We start from the raw sequence: 20,254 nt of genomic DNA, 5'->3' as shown, positions 1-20,254 counted from the left end.
GTTATTTATAAAATTATACTAGTCAAAATTAATACTTATTTTCTATGAGGTTGTTTAAGACCAAGTTAAGTGAATTATCTGAGTAAAGCCCACCATTACCATGCCCGTTTTTTTTTTCTTTTTGGTTTGAAGCATTAGTCTCTATCCTAATTTGACAGGGCTCTGGGTTTTACTCAGGTAACTTGATAAACCTGCTTCTCAGAACAAATTATAAACACACCTAACCTTCACCCATACCAGACTCTAAGTTGTCATGTATGATGCAGGCAGTCACATCAACTGGCTTCTCATAAACATTCAAACACAATGTTGATGAATTACTTGTCATTTCTAAAGGAAATAAAGAGCATCAGAGCAGCCAGCTCTGAATATTATGGACAGGAAATACCTGGTTTAGGGAACACTATGTGACTGCCTCTGAGGGGAGTTGGTCAGAAAAACCATGTTATATAATAATTGAAACCTTTGATTCTTAATTTTAACAAATATTAAAAAACATCAACTGTCCAACATTTGTTTACGAGGACATTACGCATAGAAATAAGGCAGAATTGTTAATGATCTGAATGTATAATAGTAACTGGATTTTAGCAGGGGAAAATCTGAAAACCCCTCAGCTCTTAAAATGTTCACATTCCAAACAAATGTGCAAAAGAGGCGGAAAACATAATTTAATCTGTCATCTTTTATTGAGTAATGTTGTCATGTAAACCAAGTAAAAACATGGAATCATTTATTGACCACCCCTCAGACGCAGGACCAAGTGGAGGGTTGACTCCTTCTGGATGTTGTAGTCAGAGAGGGTGCGGCCATCTTCCAGCTGCTTGCCAGCAAAGATCAGCCTCTGCTGGTCAGGGGGGATGCCTTCTTTGTCCTGGATCTTGGCCTTCACGTTTTCAATGGTGTCGCTGGGCTCGACCTCCAGGGTGATGGTCTTGCCAGTCAGGGTCTTGACGAAGATCTGCATGCCTCCCCTCAGACGCAGGACAAGATGGAGGGTGGATTCTTTCTGGATGTTGTAGTCAGAGAGGGTGCGGCCATCTTCCAGCTGTTTGCCGGCAAAGATCAGCCTCTGCTGGTCAGGGGGAATGCCCTCCTTGTCCTGGATTTTGGCCTTCACGTTCTCAATGGTGTCACTGGGCTCAACCTCCAGGGTGATGGTCTTGCCAGTCAGGGTCTTCACGAAGATCTGCATGCCTCCCCTCAGACGCAGGACAAGATGGAGGGTTGACTCCTTCTGGATGTTGTAGTCAGAGAGGGTGCGGCCATCTTCCAGCTGCTTTCCAGCAAAGATCAGCCTCTGCTGGTCAGGAGGGATGCCCTCTTTGTCCTGGATCTTGGCCTTCACATTCTCAATGGTGTCGCTAGGCTCGACCTCAAGGGTGATGGTCTTGCCAGTGAGGGTCTTGACAAAGATCTGCATGCTGGCACCTATGAAAAGTACAAATTCCAGGTTACTATTTTCCTTTAATGTGAAAAGGCCTACAGCAAAAGTTACCTTGTATAATCTAAAAATAAACTGTGTCAATTTATTGTGACCAGTCTACTATGAAATGGTACCTCTCATTGTAAATATCTTTACACCTACGCTTTATTGTAAGGCCGTTTAGATCATTGCCTCTACCTGTCTGAGAAGGTATAACGTTACGGTAATTTTGAAGCAGCTTTTTTCATGTATTTTGAACAAGCAGCCGCCATTATTCGGGTCCCTATTTATCATTTTATCTATAAGTGAGCGGAATCCCACTGTATCACAAAAACATACTAGTGGCAAGCCGGTGTTTCCAGCACCAGCGCCATTTTAAAATAACGTATTGTTGTTTGCCTTCGTTTTGTTCCGCTAACGTTACCCGCTAATGGACGATGGAGCTAGAAATGTTGTACCATTGTTTCTAACGTTAGCTAATGTCTTGTTGGCTATTGTTCAACTTGACGATTGATAAAGAAAGTAATAAACATAAAGGGCATTGTCTTAAACGCAAACTACGTCATATAAATTACATTACTCATCTCAGAAACGTTATTTTGACGTTGAAAGCTAGCCTTTAGCAAGCCTCTACAGTCATTGTTTACGAAGCGGTTAGCTAACGGTAGCTGCTATAAAGGCACAAAGTCGACAGCTGTGACAATTTACGGAAGCTCTAAATCGATGGATAAACTACAAAAAGTGTTGCGGATAATATATTTTTAAATAAATGGCTGTACTTACAAGTTATTTCGGTATTACGTCCTCCTGTCCCCCAGTTACACCTCCTCTGACTGTACAGTTGCCAGGGGGACGGGAATATTTATACTGGAGCTACGTCATCGAGTTATATTCATCCGCACTTCGAGTTATATTCATCCGCACTTGAAAATAGTCCCCAATACTATATATATATATATATATATATATATATATATATATACATATATAAAACGTTAGTTTCTGTCCTCTAAAAGGAGTAGGAAGTGTAAGAAGTGTTCACTTAAATAATCCTGCCCCCTTCTCAGTATTCAGGTATTCATGTCTAATGTAAAAAAGGAAAGTGTGAATAACTATCCCAAACTTATTTACAACTACTGATATAGACAAATAAACAAAAAAAGCATGTTCATGTACATGTTTCATGAATACTTTGTCACACAACCAATCTGATCCATACTGATGTTGGTGCACAAACTAACTACAAATAGTCATCCACTTTACCAGTAAATTATAGAATTCACAGTTTAAATACTCACTGTTCTTTAACATCATTACTGTCAATATAAGCATATAAGCACAGATAGGCTCCCCACCTCCTACGACGGATCAGTACACATACACACACTTTTTAGTTTTTTTGTGTTGTTGTTTTTCATCTCTTTGTAGTCGGAATGCATGTTGTTGTGTTTTTTTTTGTCTTTCTGTAGTCATTTTGTGTCTCTTTAGTGTTGTGTCTCTTTGATGTATTGGTCGTTTTGTGTCTCTTTGAGGTGATTTAGTCTCTTGTCATTTTGTGTCTCTTTGAGGTTATAAAGTGTCTTTTTTTAATCATTTTGTGTCTCTGTGGTTCTATTGTCCCTTTTGAATACAATTTTGGGTTAATTTTGTGTCTTTGTCATTTTGTGTCTCTTTGGGTTAATTTTGTGTGTGTGTGTGTGTGTGTATATATATATATATATATATATATATATATATATATATATATACAGTACAGGCCAAAAGTTTGGACGCACCTTCTCATTCAATGCGTTTTCTTTATTTTCATGACTATTTACATTGTAGATTCTCACTGAAGGCATCAAAACTATGAATGAACACATGTGGAGTTATGTACTTAACAAAAAAAGGTGAAATAACTGAAAACATGTTTTATATTCTAGTTTCTTCAAAATAGCCACCCTTTGCTCTGATTACTGCTTTGCACACTCTTGGCATTCTCTCCATGAGCTTCAAGAGGTAGTCACCTGAAATGGTTTTCCAACAGTCTTGAAGGAGTTCCCAGAGGTGTTTAGCACTTGTTGGCCCCTTTGCCTTCACTCTGCGGTCCAGCTCACCCCAAACCATCTCGATTGGGTTCAGGTCCGGTGACTGTGGAGGCCAGGTCATCTGCCGCAGCACTCCATCACTCTCCTTCTTGGTCAAATAGCCCTTACACAGCCTGGAGGTGTGTTTGGGGTCATTGTCCTGTTGAAAAATAAATGATCGTCCAACTAAACGCAAACCGGATGGGATGGCATGTCGCTGCAGGATGCTGTGGTAGCCATGCTGGTTCAGTGTGCCTTCAATTTTGAATAATACCCCCACCAGTGTCACCAGCAAAACACCCCCACACCATCACACCTCCTCCTCCATGCTTCACAGTGGGAACCAGGCATGTGGAATCCATCCGTTCACCTTTTCTGCGTCTCACAAAGACACGACGGTTGGAACCAAAGATCTCAAATTTGGACTCATCAGACCAAAGCACAGATTTCCACTGGTCTAATGTCCATTCCTTGTGTTTCTTGGCCCAAACAAATCTCTTCTGCTTGTTGCCTCTCCTTAGCAGTGGTTTCCTAGCAGCTATTTGACCATGAAGGCCTGATTCGCGCAGTCTCCTCTTAACAGTTGTTCTAGAGATGGGTCTGCTGCTAGAACTCTGTGTGGCATTCATCTGGTCTCTGATCTGAGCTGCTGTTAACTTGCGATTTCTGAGGCTGGTGACTCGGATGAACTTATCCTCAGAAGCAGAGGTGACTCTTGGTCTTCCTTTCCTGGGTCGGTCCTCATGTGTGCCAGTTTCGTTGTAGCGCTTGATGGTTTTTGCGACTCCACTTGGCGACACATTTAAAGTTTTTGCAATTTTCCGGACTGACTGACCTTCATTTCTTAAAGTAATGATGGCCACTTGTTTTTCTTTAGTTAGCTGATTGGTTCTTGCCATAATATGAATTTTAACAGTTGTCCCATAGGGCTGTCGGCTGTGTATTAACCTGACTTCTGCACAACACAACTGATGGTCCCAACCCCATTGATAAAGCAAGAAATTCCACTAATTAACCCTGATAAGGCACACCTGTGAAGTGGAAACCATTTCAGGTGACTACCTCTTGAAGCTCATCGAGAGAATGCCAAGAGTGTGCAAAGCAGTAATCAGAGCAAAGGGTGGCTATTTTGAAGAAACTATAAAACATGTTTTCAGTTATTTCACCTTTTTTTGTTAAGTACATAACTCCACATGTGTTCATTCATAGTTTTGATGCCTTCAGTGAGAATCTACAATGTAAATAGTCATGAAAATAAAGAAAACGCATTGAATGAGAAGGTGTGTCCAAACTTTTGGCCTGTACTGTATATATATATATATATATATACACACATATATTATTATGTACTCAGAGGTGGGTAGAGTAGCCAAATATTGTACTCAAGTAAGAGTATTGTTACTTTAAAACAATATTACTCAAGTAAAAGTAAAAAGTATTTTGCATTAAAACTACTCTTTAAAAGTACAATTTCTCTAAAAAGTTACTCAAGTAAATGTAACTGAGTAAATGTAACTAGTTACTACCCACCTCTGGTCTCTTTTGTTCACTTTTTGTCTGTTTGTGGTTGTTTTGCTCCTTTTGTGTTTGTTTTTTGTCTCTTTGTAGCAGTGTTGTTCTTTTTGAGGTAACTTAATGTCCCTTTTTCATTTTGTGTCTCTTTGGGGTAATTTAGTCTCTTTTGTCATTTTGTGTTTCTTTGAGGTAATTTTGTGTCTCCTTGATGTAATTCTGTGTCTTTATTGGTCGTTTTGTGTCTCTTTGTAGTAGTGTTGTTCTTTCTGAGGTAATTTTGTGTCTCTTTTGTCATTTTGTGTCTCTTTATGGTTGTTTTGCTCCTTTTGTAATTATTTTGTGTCTCTTTGCAGTTCGTTTGCATCTTTTAGTGGTAATTGTGAATCTCTTCACAGTTGTTATGTATTTATTTGAGTGACATTTTGCAGGTTGGAGCCAGGGCCCCCCTTGAGACTTTGGGCCCCTGGACCTGTACCCAGTAGACCCATTCTGTAATCCTTCCATGCATATATATATAGGTATATAAAAGAACCTGTTACATTTATTATCCCCTATTTATTCTAGTCCCCTTTGCACTCTGCACAAGTGCACTACTGTAATACTGTTTACATTTTGTGTTGTACATACACTCACCGGCCATTTTATTAGGCACACCTTGCTAGTACTGGGTTGGACCCCTATTTGCCTTCAGAACTGCCTTAACTCTTGGTGGCATAGATTCAACAAGGTGTTAGGAACATTCCTCAGAGATTTTGTCCATATTGACATGATAGCATCACATAGTTGCTGCAGATTTGTCGGCTGCACATCCATGATGCCAATCTCCCGTTCCACCACATCCCAAAGGTGCTCTATTGGATTGAGATCTGGTGACTGTGGAGGCCATTGGAGTACAGTGAACTGTCATGTTCAAGAAACCAGTTTGAGATGATGTGAGCTTTGTGACATGGTGCGTTATCCTGCTGGAAGTAGCCATCAGAAGATGGCTACACTGTGGTCATAAAGGGATGGACACAGTCAGCAACAATACTCAGGTAGGCTGTGGTGTTTAAACCATGCTCAGTTGGTACTAAGAGGCCCAAAGTGTGCCAAGAAAATATCCCACACACCATTACACCACCACCACCAGCCTGAACTGTTGATACAAGGCAAGATGGATCCATGCTTTCATGTTGTTTACACCAAATTCTGACCCTACCATCTGAATTGTTCAACCTTTGTCCATGTTTTAGCTGTATGTGTATCTGTGTATATACACAAAGAGACAAAAAAAAACTGACTTAAATTCCCTGGATGAGTGCACGTACAGTACTTGGCCATTAAAGCGGATCCTGATCTTTGGCAGGATAAACAGCCAACACCAGATAATCCAGATAACAGCATTGAGCCAGTTTATCTTTGGATTAGAAGGTAAATACCATGGTACAATCTTGTGCCATCCATAATCCAGACTACTTTCTTCACTGGAGACTATAGTGGCACCCCTTACCTTAGCCTTGCATGTGGGTTGAAATATTATTGATGCTTGGGGTGTCAGTTTCACTATATACACAGAGTCATCACATTCAACTCATTCATGTTAGGCTGCACATGGAAAAACAAGCACTCCTTGTATGATTTATTTTTCTGCCACAGACTCCTGCTTATGTCTGCATGTTTTCCTGACCTTTTAACATGCAATGTGTATTTATGCTGTGCATGTGGAAACTAATCTCATGTGGCAAAACAAGACAATCTACAGTATGTTTGTACTGGAATCTGATAAGAATATGCTGCCCAGTTTGTTCAAGTCACCTTCTTCTGGTTTGTTTGCCTTTTCTCTAGCTAATGTGTCAAAGTCTTAACAGTAGATGGCGCCACATCCTCATTAATAAAAATTTCTTCTTCCTTTTGAGGCTCTCAGTGACTCAGAACTGACCTCCAGCTCTGTCAACTTCTTCAGGAGTTTCAGTGCATTCACTGAGTAGACACCTTTTTATAATCTACCCATCATTCATCTCCACATCTACAAAGTGGATACATATGTAAATACATATAGACCATTATATTAAAATCAGCTAGCTATAGGCAGCTCCCAGCTCATTCTATGGGATTTGACCTACTTGGAGATACTGTGCTTGACATGGAAACTATGGGCAATGGTGATTTGTGACAATGCAGGTTTTATTACTTTTCTACGCACTATGCTTCTCACATACATCATACAACTAAAGCAATGTTTTAATTGGTAGAAATTACATCCTGAATTGTGTGGTAGCTGTTGTTTACAGAGTATGAGGAGGGAAATATTTCAACACCTTTGTTGTTGTTTGTCTGTGTTTTTTTTAAGTTTTTAGTTATGTTGAGGAGATGTCAATGAACCAGAAACTGTTTCTGGACTGAAGATTATCATAGCAATGTTACAGCCATCACATCAGCTTTCTGAGAATGAAACATTGAATCTGGTTTTGTTCTTAGCAATGAACTATATTAAACAGATATCTCTTGCTGTTATTCACACCCCAAGGTCATATTTTGAGACATCTAGCTAGCTGTGTCTCAACATTTACTTTTCCAGGTCATTCAGCAATTTAAGGTCACTGCATTACCATGTTTGAGAAATCATGAGAAACATCACCTTCAGCTCAACCCTCTACTTCCCCTACTACAGACTCAACAGTGTACTAGAGGTTTTATTATGGCCTTTCCTCCTTATTGCCGTGTTTGCATAAAATGAAAATGTTTTACCCAGGTAGCTTCTACTTAGCTGATAGTGTATCTAAACAGTGGATTTAAAACATGAATGAACAAACAACACCAGGAAATTCTGTTTAATCATTTATTAAGTGATGTATATCGAACTTTTGGTCATGTAACGGATAACACCTTTGTCATGTGTAACAACTTTATAACATGGCATGTATAGAATGTCATACACAGCACGTTAACTTTAGGGAAATAAGGTTAAGAACATGGAATCATAAAATGACTTTACTGCCCCCCCCTCAGACGCAGGACAAGATGGAGGGTGGACTCCTTCTGGATGTTGTAGTCAGAGAGGGTGCGGCCATCTTCTAGCTGCTTTCCAGCAAAGATCAGCCTCTGCTGGTCAGGAGGAATGCCTTCCTTGTCCTGGATTTTGGCCTTCACGTTCTCAATGGTGTCGCTGGGCTCAACCTCCAGGGTGATGGTCTTGCCAGTCAGGGTCTTGACGAAGATCTGCATGCCTCCCCTCAGACGCAGGACAAGATGGAGGGTGGACTCCTTCTGGATGTTATAGTCAGAGAGGGTGCGGCCATCTTCCAGCTGCTTTCCAGCAAAGATCAGCCTCTGCTGGTCAGGAGGGATGCCCTCTTTGTCCTGGATTTTGGCCTTGACGTTCTCAATAGTGTCACTAGGCTCGACCTCCAGGGTGATGGTCTTGCCAGTGAGGGTCTTCACGAAGATTTGCATGCCGCCCCTCAGACGCAGGACAAGATGGAGGGTGGACTCCTTCTGGATGTTGTAGTCGGAGAGGGTGCGACCATCTTCCAGCTGCTTTCCAGCAAAGATCAGCCTCTGCTGGTCAGGAGGGATGCCCTCTTTGTCCTGGATTTTGGCCTTCACATTCTCAATAGTGTCACTAGGCTCGACCTCCAGGGTGATAGTCTTGCCAGTGAGGGTCTTGACGAAGATCTGCATGCCGCCCCTCAGACGCAGGACAAGATGGAGGGTGGACTCCTTCTGGATGTTGTAGTCGGAGAGGGTGCGACCATCTTCCAGCTGCTTTCCAGCAAAGATCAGCCTCTGCTGGTCAGGAGGGATGCCCTCTTTGTCCTGGATTTTGGCCTTGACGTTCTCAATAGTGTCACTAGGCTCGACCTCCAGGGTGATGGTCTTGCCAGTGAGGGTCTTCACGAAGATCTGCATGCCGCCCCTCAGACGCAGGACAAGATGGAGGGTTGACTCCTTCTGGATGTTGTAGTCGGAGAGGGTACGGCCATCTTCCAGCTGCTTTCCAGCAAAGATCAGACGCTGCTGGTCAGGGGGAATGCCCTCCTTGTCCTGGATTTTGGCCTTAACATTTTCAATTGTGTCACTGGGCTCAACTTCCAAGGTGATGGTCTTGCCAGTGAGGGTCTTGACGAAGATCTGCATGCCGCCCCTCAGACGCAGGACAAGATGGAGGGTTGACTCCTTCTGGATGTTGTAGTCGGAGAGTGTGCGGCCATCTTCCAGCTGTTTGCCGGCAAAGATCAGCCTCTGCTGGTCAGGGGGAATGCCCTCCTTGTCCTGGATTTTGGCCTTGACATTCTCAATGGTGTCACTGGGCTCGACCTCCAGGGTGATGGTCTTGCCAGTGAGGGTCTTGACGAAGATCTGCATGCCTCCCCTCAAACGCAGGACAAGATGGAGGGTGGATTCTTTCTGGATGTTGTAGTCAGAGAGGGTGCGGCCATCTTCCAGCTGTTTGCCGGCAAAGATCAACCTCTGCTGGTCGGGGGGAATGCCTTCCTTGTCCTGGATTTTGGCTTTGACATTCTCAATGGTGTCGCTGGGCTCAACCTCAAGGGTGATGGTCTTGCCAGTGAGGGTCTTCACAAAGATCTGCATGCTGGCACCTATGTAAAATTGATATACATAAAACCAGGATTTAGAATAAATTCAGTGCGGTAAAACAGTTCATATAAAACTGCTGCGCCTTAACATTAAAGTTTCTAATATTGTAACTAAATACATAACCTAGAACCCTTTAATTACCCGTTCAATTTGTGAAACATAGAGCTTGTATTACCTCTACAATATGCTAATGACTCAAATGAGAATGGAATCCCTTATGACAGGAACACCTTCTTAGAAAATCCTAAAAAAAAAAAAAAAAAAAAAAAATAGAATATCAATCTGACGCACTTAACTATCGGCAGCCCAGAAGCCATTCCGGCCCGAGCGCCATTTTGAGATCTTATTGACCTTCCTTTTGTTCAGCTAACGTTACTCGCTAATGGACGATACTGGAAATGTTGAGTCATTGCTAAAGCTAACATTAGCCAACCATGAAATCAACTACGGACTGATCGACGCCGAAACTCGGTAACAACCTGTACTGACTTAACAAAATAATAAAGCTTAACCGCTCGTCTTTACTTGAAGATTTAACGTCAATTTAAGGCAGACCGAGTCATTGTTAACGTTAGCTACGATTCACTTGAGCCAAACTGTAAAGCAACGGCACCGGTCACCAAACAACCGACTTTAAAAACAGAACAAGCTCACATTGTAACAACGATATATCTTGGGAAGATGATAAAATGTGTACTTACTTCAGAGAACTGCAGTCTATAGTTTAAAGATTGAAGTGAAAAGCTGCGAAGATTTCTTCTTCTCGTCTTCCGCTGTGGAACTATACTGCAGTACAGCCAAACACTGTAATATATACCGGTCTCTGCATACGTCATCTTTTAATATCCATCCGCACTCGAAAATACTCCCCACTGCTCCGAACCGCAGTATATCAATGTACGTTATTTATTTTCTTACACTATTATTTCATTTAATAATCTAACGTTTACTTATGAATGTTTTATTATAAATGTGTATGCTTGAAAACTATATTTTGACATTTCCCAGGCGGCGGAGTGATATCTCCCTACCCAACGGCTCTGGCTCTAGAATTTGCTAGAACACGGTAGCAACAGAAACCGTCCCCGAGCTTCTGATTGGACGGAGTGATTGTTTGTTTGGCCAGCGATTGGTTGCCGTGTTACAGTAAGTAATGTTTGATGACTACATAACATTTATGACTATGTGATTATAACACAGCTCAAATCAAGACCTAAATAGATAAAGTCTTGTGTAATTCCAGGCTGTACTGTAGTCTTATAACACACACAAGGACTCTTCCCATCTTCCCCTTTTCTGTAATACAGAATATCATACCCACTGTCATATCAGGAAGTCACGAAGCCTGTAAATGACTGTGCATTTATGTGACACACCAAAGGCACATGTGCAGACAGTAATTCTGTTGATTTCCATCAAACGTGCCTAACAGATGGAAACGTGTTTGGTAAACGTGTCCCACCAGCTGCTGTGACAGCAGGGTGAGGTCTTTGAGGTAAAGAAGACAGCACTGCAAACTGACCTCCTTTACCCTCCTTGTTTCATTTCATTTTCACTTGCAATCAGATTTCACATCACACATACCATCTAAATAAAGAAGACATCCTGAACACACAGTGCAATATATGTAATTGGATCAGCTGATTTTGCTGATGCTTGTTATCTGGCCATGACCACAGGCTGTGTGGTCATGACCTAAATACTGAAACAAGTGATGTTTGAGACCTAATGAGGCCACATTTGGTTTGCCCTAAAGATAAACAGTTGCTTATTTATACTGCTTCAAGTCTGCACGTGACATTTGGGCTCATTTTAGTCTAGGTGTCTTTACTGAAAGTATGTATTTTTAATTAAAAGTTAAGTTGTTGTAGAGTGGGGCGGCCCTTCCCTGCTTATCAGGATTTACTGTACTTAAATGTGCATGGCAGGAATTAAAAAAAACATTCACAAGCACAAGTTGAGCAAGCCTTATGTTTTCTGACTAGACACAAAATAAATGTTTCTTGCTGTGTAGGCATATTATTTTCATGGCTCAAGCTAAGATCAGTTCATATGATGAAACGTTATGTTAGTTTCTGTTCTCCTTGTTAATATTTTTGAGTAATATATCCCAAAGCGTAATGGTAAAGAAGAATTTTATTGTATAATTTACAGGTAAAGGCGTCGTCTTTTCCCAGTGAGTGTGGGTCATGTACAATGCCTGGCATGTTGTCAACGCTTAGGTGATAGTGGACAACAGAGGTACAGTGAGTTTTCATATGTTCCTGAAACAAAGTGACCCAGGTGATTAAACACGCGAAGCATCTGAGATTTAGGTCTGCGGTCTCCCAAATTGGCCATGGGAACCAACGCAGCACTGTGGAGAGCTATTGAAAATCAGGTTCAAATACTGACCAGTGATTTGCCTCCCCACTTTTAGCTGCCACCATTATTTCAACAAGCCACAGCACTGTAAAATAAATCACAGAGCCAAAGCTCTGATGAGGGTCTGTAGCCCACTGGGATCCTATTTTAAGGTCATAGATATGATTCAGCTTGGAGTCTTAATATATGTATTTAGGTCACATCATTCCCTCCCGCACCCTGTCATATGACACCCAACCCGTGATGCAGTACGCAAGTGCTTTCCAGACAGAGCTGGGCGTCTGCCGGCTGAACTAGTTCAACCCCTGAGGAATGTGTTTGTGCACGTCTGCAGTACTTTGCCCTGCCCCTTGCTTGGAATTATTATCGACGGCCTCAAAGTCTTCCAGGAAAAGCAGTCTTCCAACAGGACGCAGGCCGAGCTGAGTACTGTGGGAGCTGACACTATTATCACATGAAACACAAGTGATTTTCTTAGAGGTGCCCACCTTTGAATTTAAATCACATATTCAGTGAGCACATGAATAGCTGTGAATGTGTCAAAAGCAGAGAGGCGTTTAATGTAAATGTGACTCTTATCAGTGAAGGACTTTGACTGGGGTCATTGTATTTTCTCCAGCAGGGTGACTGGACCTGTTTTTGGGTGGGACGCTCAGTTTCACGTCAGCAGATTTCACAACAAGTGTGTTAAACTGGTTTCAGCAGAGCTTCAGTTTACTGGTAAATACATTCCTTATTGTTTTCTTGTTGACATCAAAGTGACTAAGTAAGTTCTTACCATATCAGTAACTAAATATAGACACATGTATTCATCCTGATGGTTTGTTATTTTCTTCCCAGAATGGATCTGATGAAACATACAGGCGGCTGCCACTGTGGGGCTGTTAGGTTTGAAGTCCTACATTCCCCAGACCTCCATGTTTTCCACTGCAAGTACGGATATTAAATTCTATCACATTGTCTGTCATAAATTTAAATAACAAATTTGGTTGTCCAAGACGTGTTATTTTAAATTTAAAATAAGTTTGTAGTCCTCTGCCAAAAAATAAAAATAATCCTGGCACAGAAGCTCTGAAGCTATCAACATTTTTAAAGGGTGACTTTGGTATTTTTTTCAACCTTGACCCTATTTTCTAGCCTGGTTCCAGACCATAGACCCCGCCCACTCAACTGAGTAGGCTTGCATCTCTGGTCTGGCATACTTCAATGAATTTGCGATTTATCTCGTCCAAACGCTGGACGGACCAATGAACGCCGGGGGTGGGGGCGGGTCTAGCAATTAGCCAATCAGCGCCACGCTGATGTCAAGCTGTACGCCGGTGGGTAACTGGTGAGGATAGCAACAATGGCGACCGCTACAGATCCTACAGACCACATTAACGATGCTATCGAGGTATTTTGCCACTACTCGCGTTAATGGAGGACCAAATTAAGGAAGCTGCTAAACTGGATTTAACGGTGATGCAGCTGGGCGTGCACGACGACGGAGACATTTTAAATGGGCAATGCTCGCTTGTTTTCGGCACCCCCGAGGCATGGATACTAATGACGTCAGATTCTGGGTGACTCGTTGATCTCTACTGATTGGTTAGGGAAAAAATCAAATTCCCTCCCCCTTGTAAATCGCCTTCAATGGAAGCCATGTCAGACTGAAGGTTCTGGGAGCTTCAGTCTGACACTCAGGCTACCTATTTTCCTGAGTTGAGTTGAGGCAGCCACAAAACAGGCCTCAGTGTAACCACATGTTTGTGCTGTCAATAAACGTCCACTAAAAGTGCTTGGTTTTGTCACTGACAGGCTCGGATTGCTATTCTAAGTGTCTGACAACATTATGGAAAGTATATCTACAGAGAAATATCTTTTGGTCAGAGAATTAAATCAAATATTTAACCAGAAACAGCCCAGAAATTGCCATCTCCAAACCCACCAGACTCCATTTAAATAAACAGTACTTTACTTAAAGTTGACAAAAACAAAATGAAATTCACAAAAGCCATCTTGGTCATTCTTTCACTGTTCCAACAATCACCAACTCTGGTTTGGTTGAAATAAACTCATAATTCAGACAGTTACATGTGAAAATATGCTGACTCTATACATGCTAAAGTTACTGTTTTTATAAATGGAATCTGGTGGGTTTGGCGATGGCGATTTTGGGGCTGTTTCTTCTTAAATAAAAGGATCCTTCTCTTCAACAAAAAGGTCCATCTCTGTAGGGATTCTTTCCATAATGTTGTCTGAGTTTTACAATAACAATTTGAGCCTGTCAGTGGCAAAAATATGCGCCTTTAGTGGACGTACATTGATGTCGCATTTTTCCAAGTGGTTACATTGCATTGCCAGTTTAACATCTGCTGGCTGCAGCGCTCTTGCTCAATGGTGGACCAGTTTCAAAAAATGTTGTTGCCATTAGTCATGTAGACACAAAGACCTGGCAACATAAGGTCCAGGTTGAAAAATACTTAAGTTACCCTTTACAGTAAGTTTGGCTTTAAAAAAAAATCTTGTAGTAGAGCAGGTGTCCAATGTGCAAAGGCTTACCATAGCATCCGTGGTTTCCATTCCAACCCACGGGCCTTTGCTGTGTCATCACCCTCTCTCTCTTTCCCTTTCATGCTATATTTGTCCTATTAAATGAAAGAAAAAGCAAAAAGACCCCCAAAAATGATCTTAAACGCATTTGGAACAATATTTTGTTACTTGTACACTTTGAAGCAAACTAATATAAACTGATTCATGTCTGTTTCTCCAGCTGTAGCATCTGCACAAAGAAACAAAACCATCATTTCATTGTTCCAAAACATCACTTCACACTCTTACAGGTATTAAACTCAAGCAAACATTTTGATTCAACTGAACTTATATAATCATAAGAGCATTTTTAAGTGAATGATTTTTTTTCTCTCTCCCCAGGGGTCAGATAATCTGACCACGTACACGTTCAACACTCACGTTGCTAAACACACCTTCTGTAAAACCTGTGGAGTTCAAAGTTTCTACACTCCACGCTCCAACCCTGATGGATATGGTATGACTGTTAGCTGCTGACACAAGACAGTCACAGTGTTCTCATGTGTTGTAAACTTACATCCCTCTGTGTTGATGCCAAACTACCTCTGCTGTGTTTACTCCAAACGAACCGCTCCAGTCTGCTCTTTATTGCTTTTGTTGATGGTATTTGCGTATTCACATAACAAAATTAGGACACCACCATTTTGTTTTATTAATGCGGTAAAGCCAAGTCGTCAGTGAAATGTGCTGCACAGTGGTGGAATGTAACTAAGTATATTTACGCAAGTACTTAAGTACAAATTTCAAGATACTTGTACTTTACTTGAGTCTTTCCATTTTATGCAACTTTATACTTCTCCTCCACCACATCTCAGAGGTAAATATTTTACTTTTTACTGCACTGCATTTGTCTGACAGCCTTAGTTATGTTTCAGATTATAATTTTTCATACACTTGATGTCCAATGAAAAACACGTATCTCCAGACATCCTAGCCGCCAGAAGAAAATATTGGCAATTGTACGTTTTTGCAAACCACGCATACGTTACATTTGCATGTTTTGTACATATCAACATATGAACTGACTGAAGTAAGATGCCTGCCAAGATCACAGTGTAAGACTTTTTGTTTTTTAGCGAGTCATTGCTGTATTTCCAGCGGGTTTTTATTTTTATCGATCAGCTTCTCCAGCTGATTCAACCGTGTATTTTAAACCAGTGGTTCTCAACTGGTAAAGCCACGGGGGACAGATTTCTCCTTAGTCATTTGCTCAATGTTCACAGAGCTTATTATATTCAGCTCCATACTTGTGTTTGGCCATGTCTCAAGCTAGTTTGCAGTCTCTGCTAGGTAACTGTTCGTTATTCACTCACTTTACAGCAGGAGACTGCACTTCAAAGTAAAAGCTCTGTGCTGGAAATTTACTGTACTTAAAAATAAAGTGTGTTTTCTACAAAAATGACTTGATAGCAAATCACTTGCGGTCCATTCAGAATGGAGGAACCACTGTTTGTAACCCAAAACATGTTCATTTCCTAACCATAACCAAGTGGTTTTTGTGCCTAAACATAACCGCACATTAACCACATTGATGAAAATTTGAGTTTTAACGTCACGTTTTAACATATCTGCTACACAATAACATGCCAATGTAATGAATCTGTGGTTTGCAAAAAAATGCACAATGCCATTTTTTCTAGCAATTCAGTCACTCCAGATATGTTGATATTGAAATTTAGTTATAAAGTGAAGGATGAGGTGTTCCTTTATGTGTTGAGAAAACTCTGAAACTGAAAACAGGGCTGTTTATCTGACACCATGAAATCTTTTTAGATGCATGGCTCTCACAGGACAGCCACGCTGCAAACACATGATGATCTTATAGAATATAATACTTTGCTGTAGATTAAACTGCACAGCTTTTACTTGTAGTGCAGTATTCTCACAGTAGCCTTACTTAAGGATGTGATTACTTGTTTCACCACCGGTGCTGGACACAATGGTCTGTTTTGTTCATGTGTAACTAATCAAGATGACCTTCACTGCTGTTGTTTTCTCTCCAGGGGTTGCGCCACACTGTCTGGACCCAGGTACAGTCCGCAGTGTCACAGAGGAGAAGTTTTGTGGGGAGAAATGGGAGGAAAGCATGCAAGCTCACAAGAGCATCAGAGACATGTCTAAACCTACAACAGACACAAAATAACACCACTGCGATGTAAGAATCTTTTTAATCTGGAAAATGTACAGTGTTTTCAACAAATCTTTGACATTATAACTAAAAACAGCTCAACTGTTTCAAACCATAGTGTTGTTTTTATACAGTGTAATGACAATAAAGATGTTTCACTAGCAAACACACAAGTTTCTTTTTAATTTCAAAATTATTCTCCGCTTATTTACGGAGAGAGCTTAGAAAAAATGTCAGGCTACTTTAGCCAGTAGAGAACTGAATAAGTCTTTGTTTAGTGAGCAAAAACAGCTCCTCACATTTGTAAACAGCTCACTGCTACCACAGTAATCGAGTAGTTAGGCAGCGTAACAGGGTAACAATCAGTGCATCTGGGTGAGATAGACTTAAAGGAGCAGTATGTAGGATTTAGTGGCATCTGACAGTAAAGATCGCAGATTGCAACATGCTGAAACTTCTCCCATGTGCCAAGCGTGAACTCTCTCGGTTAGGATTCCTCCAGTGTTCATTGCTCAGGAAGTTTTTACTGGGAGCTGAATCATCTGCAGAGGTGTCTTCCTCTCAAAAACAAATGGACCCAGTGGACCCCACGATCTAGAGCCAGTGGTTGGTTTGTCTGTTCTGGGCTACTGTAGTAACAATGAGGACCTGCTCCCTATGTCAATATAAACAGCTCATTCTAAGGCAACGTAAATGCAACACTTATTATTTTAAGATGATCATACAATAAAGAAAACATACTTAGTATATTTTATTCCATGTCTGCCAGCATATCCCCCTAAATCCTACACACTGGACCTTTAATAGATCTTTAGGTTCTTTGGTCCTTGTGGGATAATTTGGAATGTGTTGACGAACATGTACCGAGAGAAGGTGATGTAGAGGTAACGGAACCACAGGAGTTGAGTGCGGTGACAAAACATGGCGTCCTGGAAAAAAAGACAAGGGTTGTTTGAGGTTATCAGCCAATAACCTGTTATTGTGAGATCACAGGTAACAGCAAACAGTAAAATCTCTGCCTAGTTTAAATAAAACTAAGCTCAAAAAGTAAGGAAATTTGTGTTTGGTAGATTATTTCTTTGTTGTAACAATGCTTCTTGGCAATAAATCTTAAACTTTCCCTTGTAAATGGTGCCACATTTGTAAGGAACATGCATTTATGGGATGAGCAGCAGAGCTGAGTATGTGGGTTGCGCCCATGAAAAATTTGCCAAATCTCCTCTGCCAATGCCAAACAGCTTTTTTTCGTTGGCTGACTTGCCACAAATGCTGGTTAAAGAATGGGATGCCATCCCACAGCAGTGTGTGACCAGGCTGGTAGCCAGCATGACGAGGAGGCGCCAGGCGTTTGTGACTTAGTATGGTTCTTGCACACGCTACGGAGGCTCCTGTTTGTTAAATGAATAAATTGTTAAATTGCCAATATGTCTTGTTTCTTCAGACTTAAATCATCCAATCCGCCAAACAACACCAAACAAAAAAAAACAAAAAAAAAAAACTGTTTGGCATGAGCGCAACCCACATACTCAACTCTGCAGCTCATCCCACAAATGCATGTTCCTTACAAATGTGGCACCATTTAAAGGGGAAATAAACAAGCTTTCCAACAGTATAAGATTTATTGCCAAGAAGCATTGTTACAACAAAGAGATAATCTACCAAACACAAATCTCCTCACTTTTGTGCTTAGTTTACATGTATTTCTTTATATAGCGTTAGCTTGATGAGACAAATTCAGTCCTCGACTCCTCGCTTTGCTGTAGTGTCTCTTTATTTACACACTTAATCTCCACTCTTGCTTCCTCAGCACTTACACTGTAAATAGCCGTACTACAATGTGCCGAACACGAGTGCCCTATAATAGCAGACAGTGACATGTATTGCCAACAAACTGTTCATTTCAAGGCTGACCTTTGCTCGCCTGTAGCCCTGTGAGCCTATAATGCAGCGGAGGCCTGAGGGCAGCAGCCAGCTGACAGGAAGCTCCAGGAAGGAGATGTACTTCCTGAGGAGGCCGACGGTCACCAGGGAGAGCAAACAGCAGTCTGCGAGGACAGACAGAGACCCAGTTAGATGTTAATATATCGTTATAATAATCGTTCACTATAGCAGCAGTAGACTTTTAACTAGGCCACTGTCGCAGGTTATTCAGTTTCACATATTTTAATGTGAAGCAACCTCACGTCTAAGTATAGACCATAGAAACATTTATTCATGTTTTATAGTTCATCTATGCACTACGATGTCAGTCAACCATTAGGTGAAAGGTTGACCCCATGCCACACTTAGAATGACAGAAGTAAACGTACATAAACAAATTACATTTAAAAAATAACCACTTTAATAAAATAAATTGCTTTAATTATTCTATTAATTACTCTATTTATTTATTTTACTATTTCATTTTAAATTGTTCTTATTTATATTATTATTTGATAAAAATAATATTTTTTGATTAAAAAAATATTTATTTTGATTATTTTTTCAAATTGATTTAAGGATTGTCAAATTTCTTCTTTATTCATCTATGTATTAATAACACATTATTTTCCCTTTGCATTTTTTACCTATTTATTTCCCCCAAATTATTAATTTTTGTATTATTTTCAGTATACATTTAAATAAATAATGAACAGCTAAAAAGGGAGAATTAAATAGGAAAGTAAATAAATAGGGGCAAGGTAAATAAAAAAGCAAATAAAAACAGAAATATCAACTTATGTCAAATTATATCAATTAATGCGTACATTTATTTTTAATATTATTTTTGATACATTTAATGGCATGTTAATTCAATAAATTGCTTTAATTTGCTTTATGTATTAATTCTTCTATTTATTAATTTTATTATTTCATTTTACCTTTTACTTATTTACATTAAAACATTTTTTTTAAAGACTTATTTTTATTTGGTTTACAATAGTCAATTTTTAAAATTCATTTATGTTAATTACACATGTAAAAAGGCGAATAAATCAAAAAAAATTGAAACAGAAATATCAACTTATGTCAAAATATATCGATTAATGCCTCCATTTATTTTTAACATTATTTTTTGTACATTTAATTGAATAATCATTTATTTATGGAGGCATTTATTTATTTATGTATAATCTTGACATTTTCTGTCATCTATACACATCAGCAACATATAATAATGCTTCTTTTTCACACTTTAGATTGTTCTTCCTGTGCAGCATTTGTGATGTAGGTTATGTGAATTAGGAACATGAGAATGACTTGTTCTACTGTATGGGAGTTGAAGTGTCTGTGTGAGATATTAGTATTGTCAGTAAAATGAAAGAAAGACTGGATAAAGCACAACAAAAATATGGCATCATATTATAGAGCACAGACTGTCATATGGTGCTGAAGGTTTCACCTCTGATCCTTGTCATGCAGCAGGAGTTTGTGGAGCCTTAAAGCTGCTGCTAATGAGCAGGCGTCCTGCTGTACAGCCAGGTGAAGAGGCTTATTACAATCACGTTGAGCCTAATTCTCTCCTGCCGTCTCGACTAGAGGCTGCGATCAGACCAGTCCAACAGGTGAGGTACAAATGCGTGGTAATAAATAACCAGTGAGTGTGATTAATCACGCAGCTTTCCT

General features: G+C 40.2%; 3 protein-coding genes across 6 annotated transcripts in view; 1 reads left to right on the top strand and 2 right to left on the bottom strand.

Moving 5' to 3' along the window:
* Window positions 1-667: 667 nt before the first annotated feature.
* LOC117263822 (polyubiquitin-C) lies at window positions 668-10,436 on the bottom strand. Of its 2 annotated transcripts, XM_033637486.2 has the most exons (3): window positions 10,287-10,436; window positions 7,985-9,587; window positions 668-1,424 (listed from the first exon to the last, which is right to left on the bottom strand). In XM_033637486.2, exons 2-3 carry the CDS (start codon window positions 9,577-9,579, stop codon window positions 734-736), a joined length of 2,286 nt encoding a protein of 761 aa, XP_033493377.2. In that variant the 5' UTR covers window positions 9,580-9,587; window positions 10,287-10,436; the 3' UTR covers window positions 668-733. The 2 variants fall into 2 exon arrangements, with proteins under 2 accessions (XP_033493377.2, XP_033493370.1); XM_033637479.2 differs by lacking the exons at window positions 7,985-9,587; window positions 10,287-10,436 and adding an exon at window positions 2,210-2,349 and having other exon boundaries at window positions 668-1,431.
* On the top strand, window positions 10,368-16,672 carry cenpv (centromere protein V). 3 transcript variants are annotated; one of them, XM_078172368.1, is made up of 8 exons: window positions 10,368-10,482; window positions 10,594-10,731; window positions 11,740-11,826; window positions 12,569-12,669; window positions 12,790-12,882; window positions 14,702-14,771; window positions 14,863-14,977; window positions 16,524-16,672. In XM_078172368.1, exons 5-8 carry the CDS (start codon window positions 12,791-12,793, stop codon window positions 16,661-16,663), a joined length of 417 nt encoding a protein of 138 aa, XP_078028494.1. In that variant the 5' UTR covers window positions 10,368-10,482; window positions 10,594-10,731; window positions 11,740-11,826; window positions 12,569-12,669; window position 12,790; the 3' UTR covers window positions 16,664-16,672. The 3 variants fall into 3 exon arrangements, with proteins under 3 accessions (XP_078028494.1, XP_078028493.1, XP_033493398.1); XM_078172367.1 differs by lacking the exon at window positions 11,740-11,826; XM_033637507.2 differs by lacking the exons at window positions 10,368-10,482; window positions 10,594-10,731; window positions 11,740-11,826 and adding an exon at window positions 11,872-12,429.
* The window catches only part of pigl (phosphatidylinositol glycan anchor biosynthesis, class L), a 25,418-nt gene continuing 21,833 nt past the window's right edge, over window positions 16,670-20,254 (bottom strand). The window contains exons 6-7 of the mRNA XM_033637467.2: window positions 18,560-18,693; window positions 16,670-17,577 (exon numbers count right to left, since the gene is read on the bottom strand). Coding sequence (XP_033493358.1) covers window positions 17,449-17,577; window positions 18,560-18,693 — 263 coding nt within the window. The 3' untranslated portion in view covers window positions 16,670-17,448. The remainder of the gene's footprint in view (window positions 17,578-18,559; window positions 18,694-20,254) is intronic.

The sequence above is a fragment of the Epinephelus lanceolatus genome, chromosome 11 (genome assembly GCF_041903045.1).
Source record: "Epinephelus lanceolatus isolate andai-2023 chromosome 11, ASM4190304v1, whole genome shotgun sequence".
NCBI lineage: Eukaryota > Metazoa > Chordata > Actinopteri > Perciformes > Serranidae > Epinephelus > Epinephelus lanceolatus.
Note: the sequence above shows the minus strand (reverse complement) of the source record. Positions and strands in the feature narration are given on the sequence as shown.

Excerpts from the sequence above, each read along its gene's own strand:
- LOC117263822 (XM_033637486.2), bottom strand. The coding sequence starts at position 9,579 with ATGCAGATCTTTGTGAAGACCCTCACTGGCAAGACCATCACCCTTGAG. Across the intron at positions 1,425-7,984 it reads GTCCTGCGTCTGAGGGGGGG|CATGCAGATCTTTGTCAAGA; the intron begins GCAGTAAAGTCA and ends CATAGGTGCCAG.
- cenpv (XM_078172367.1), top strand. The coding sequence starts at position 12,791 with ATGGATCTGATGAAACATACAGGCGGCTGCCACTGTGGGGCTGTTAGG. Across the intron at positions 12,883-14,701 it reads CTCCATGTTTTCCACTGCAA|CTGTAGCATCTGCACAAAGA; the intron begins GTACGGATATTA and ends CTGTTTCTCCAG. Across the intron at positions 14,978-16,523 it reads CTCCAACCCTGATGGATATG|GGGTTGCGCCACACTGTCTG; the intron begins GTATGACTGTTA and ends TTTTCTCTCCAG.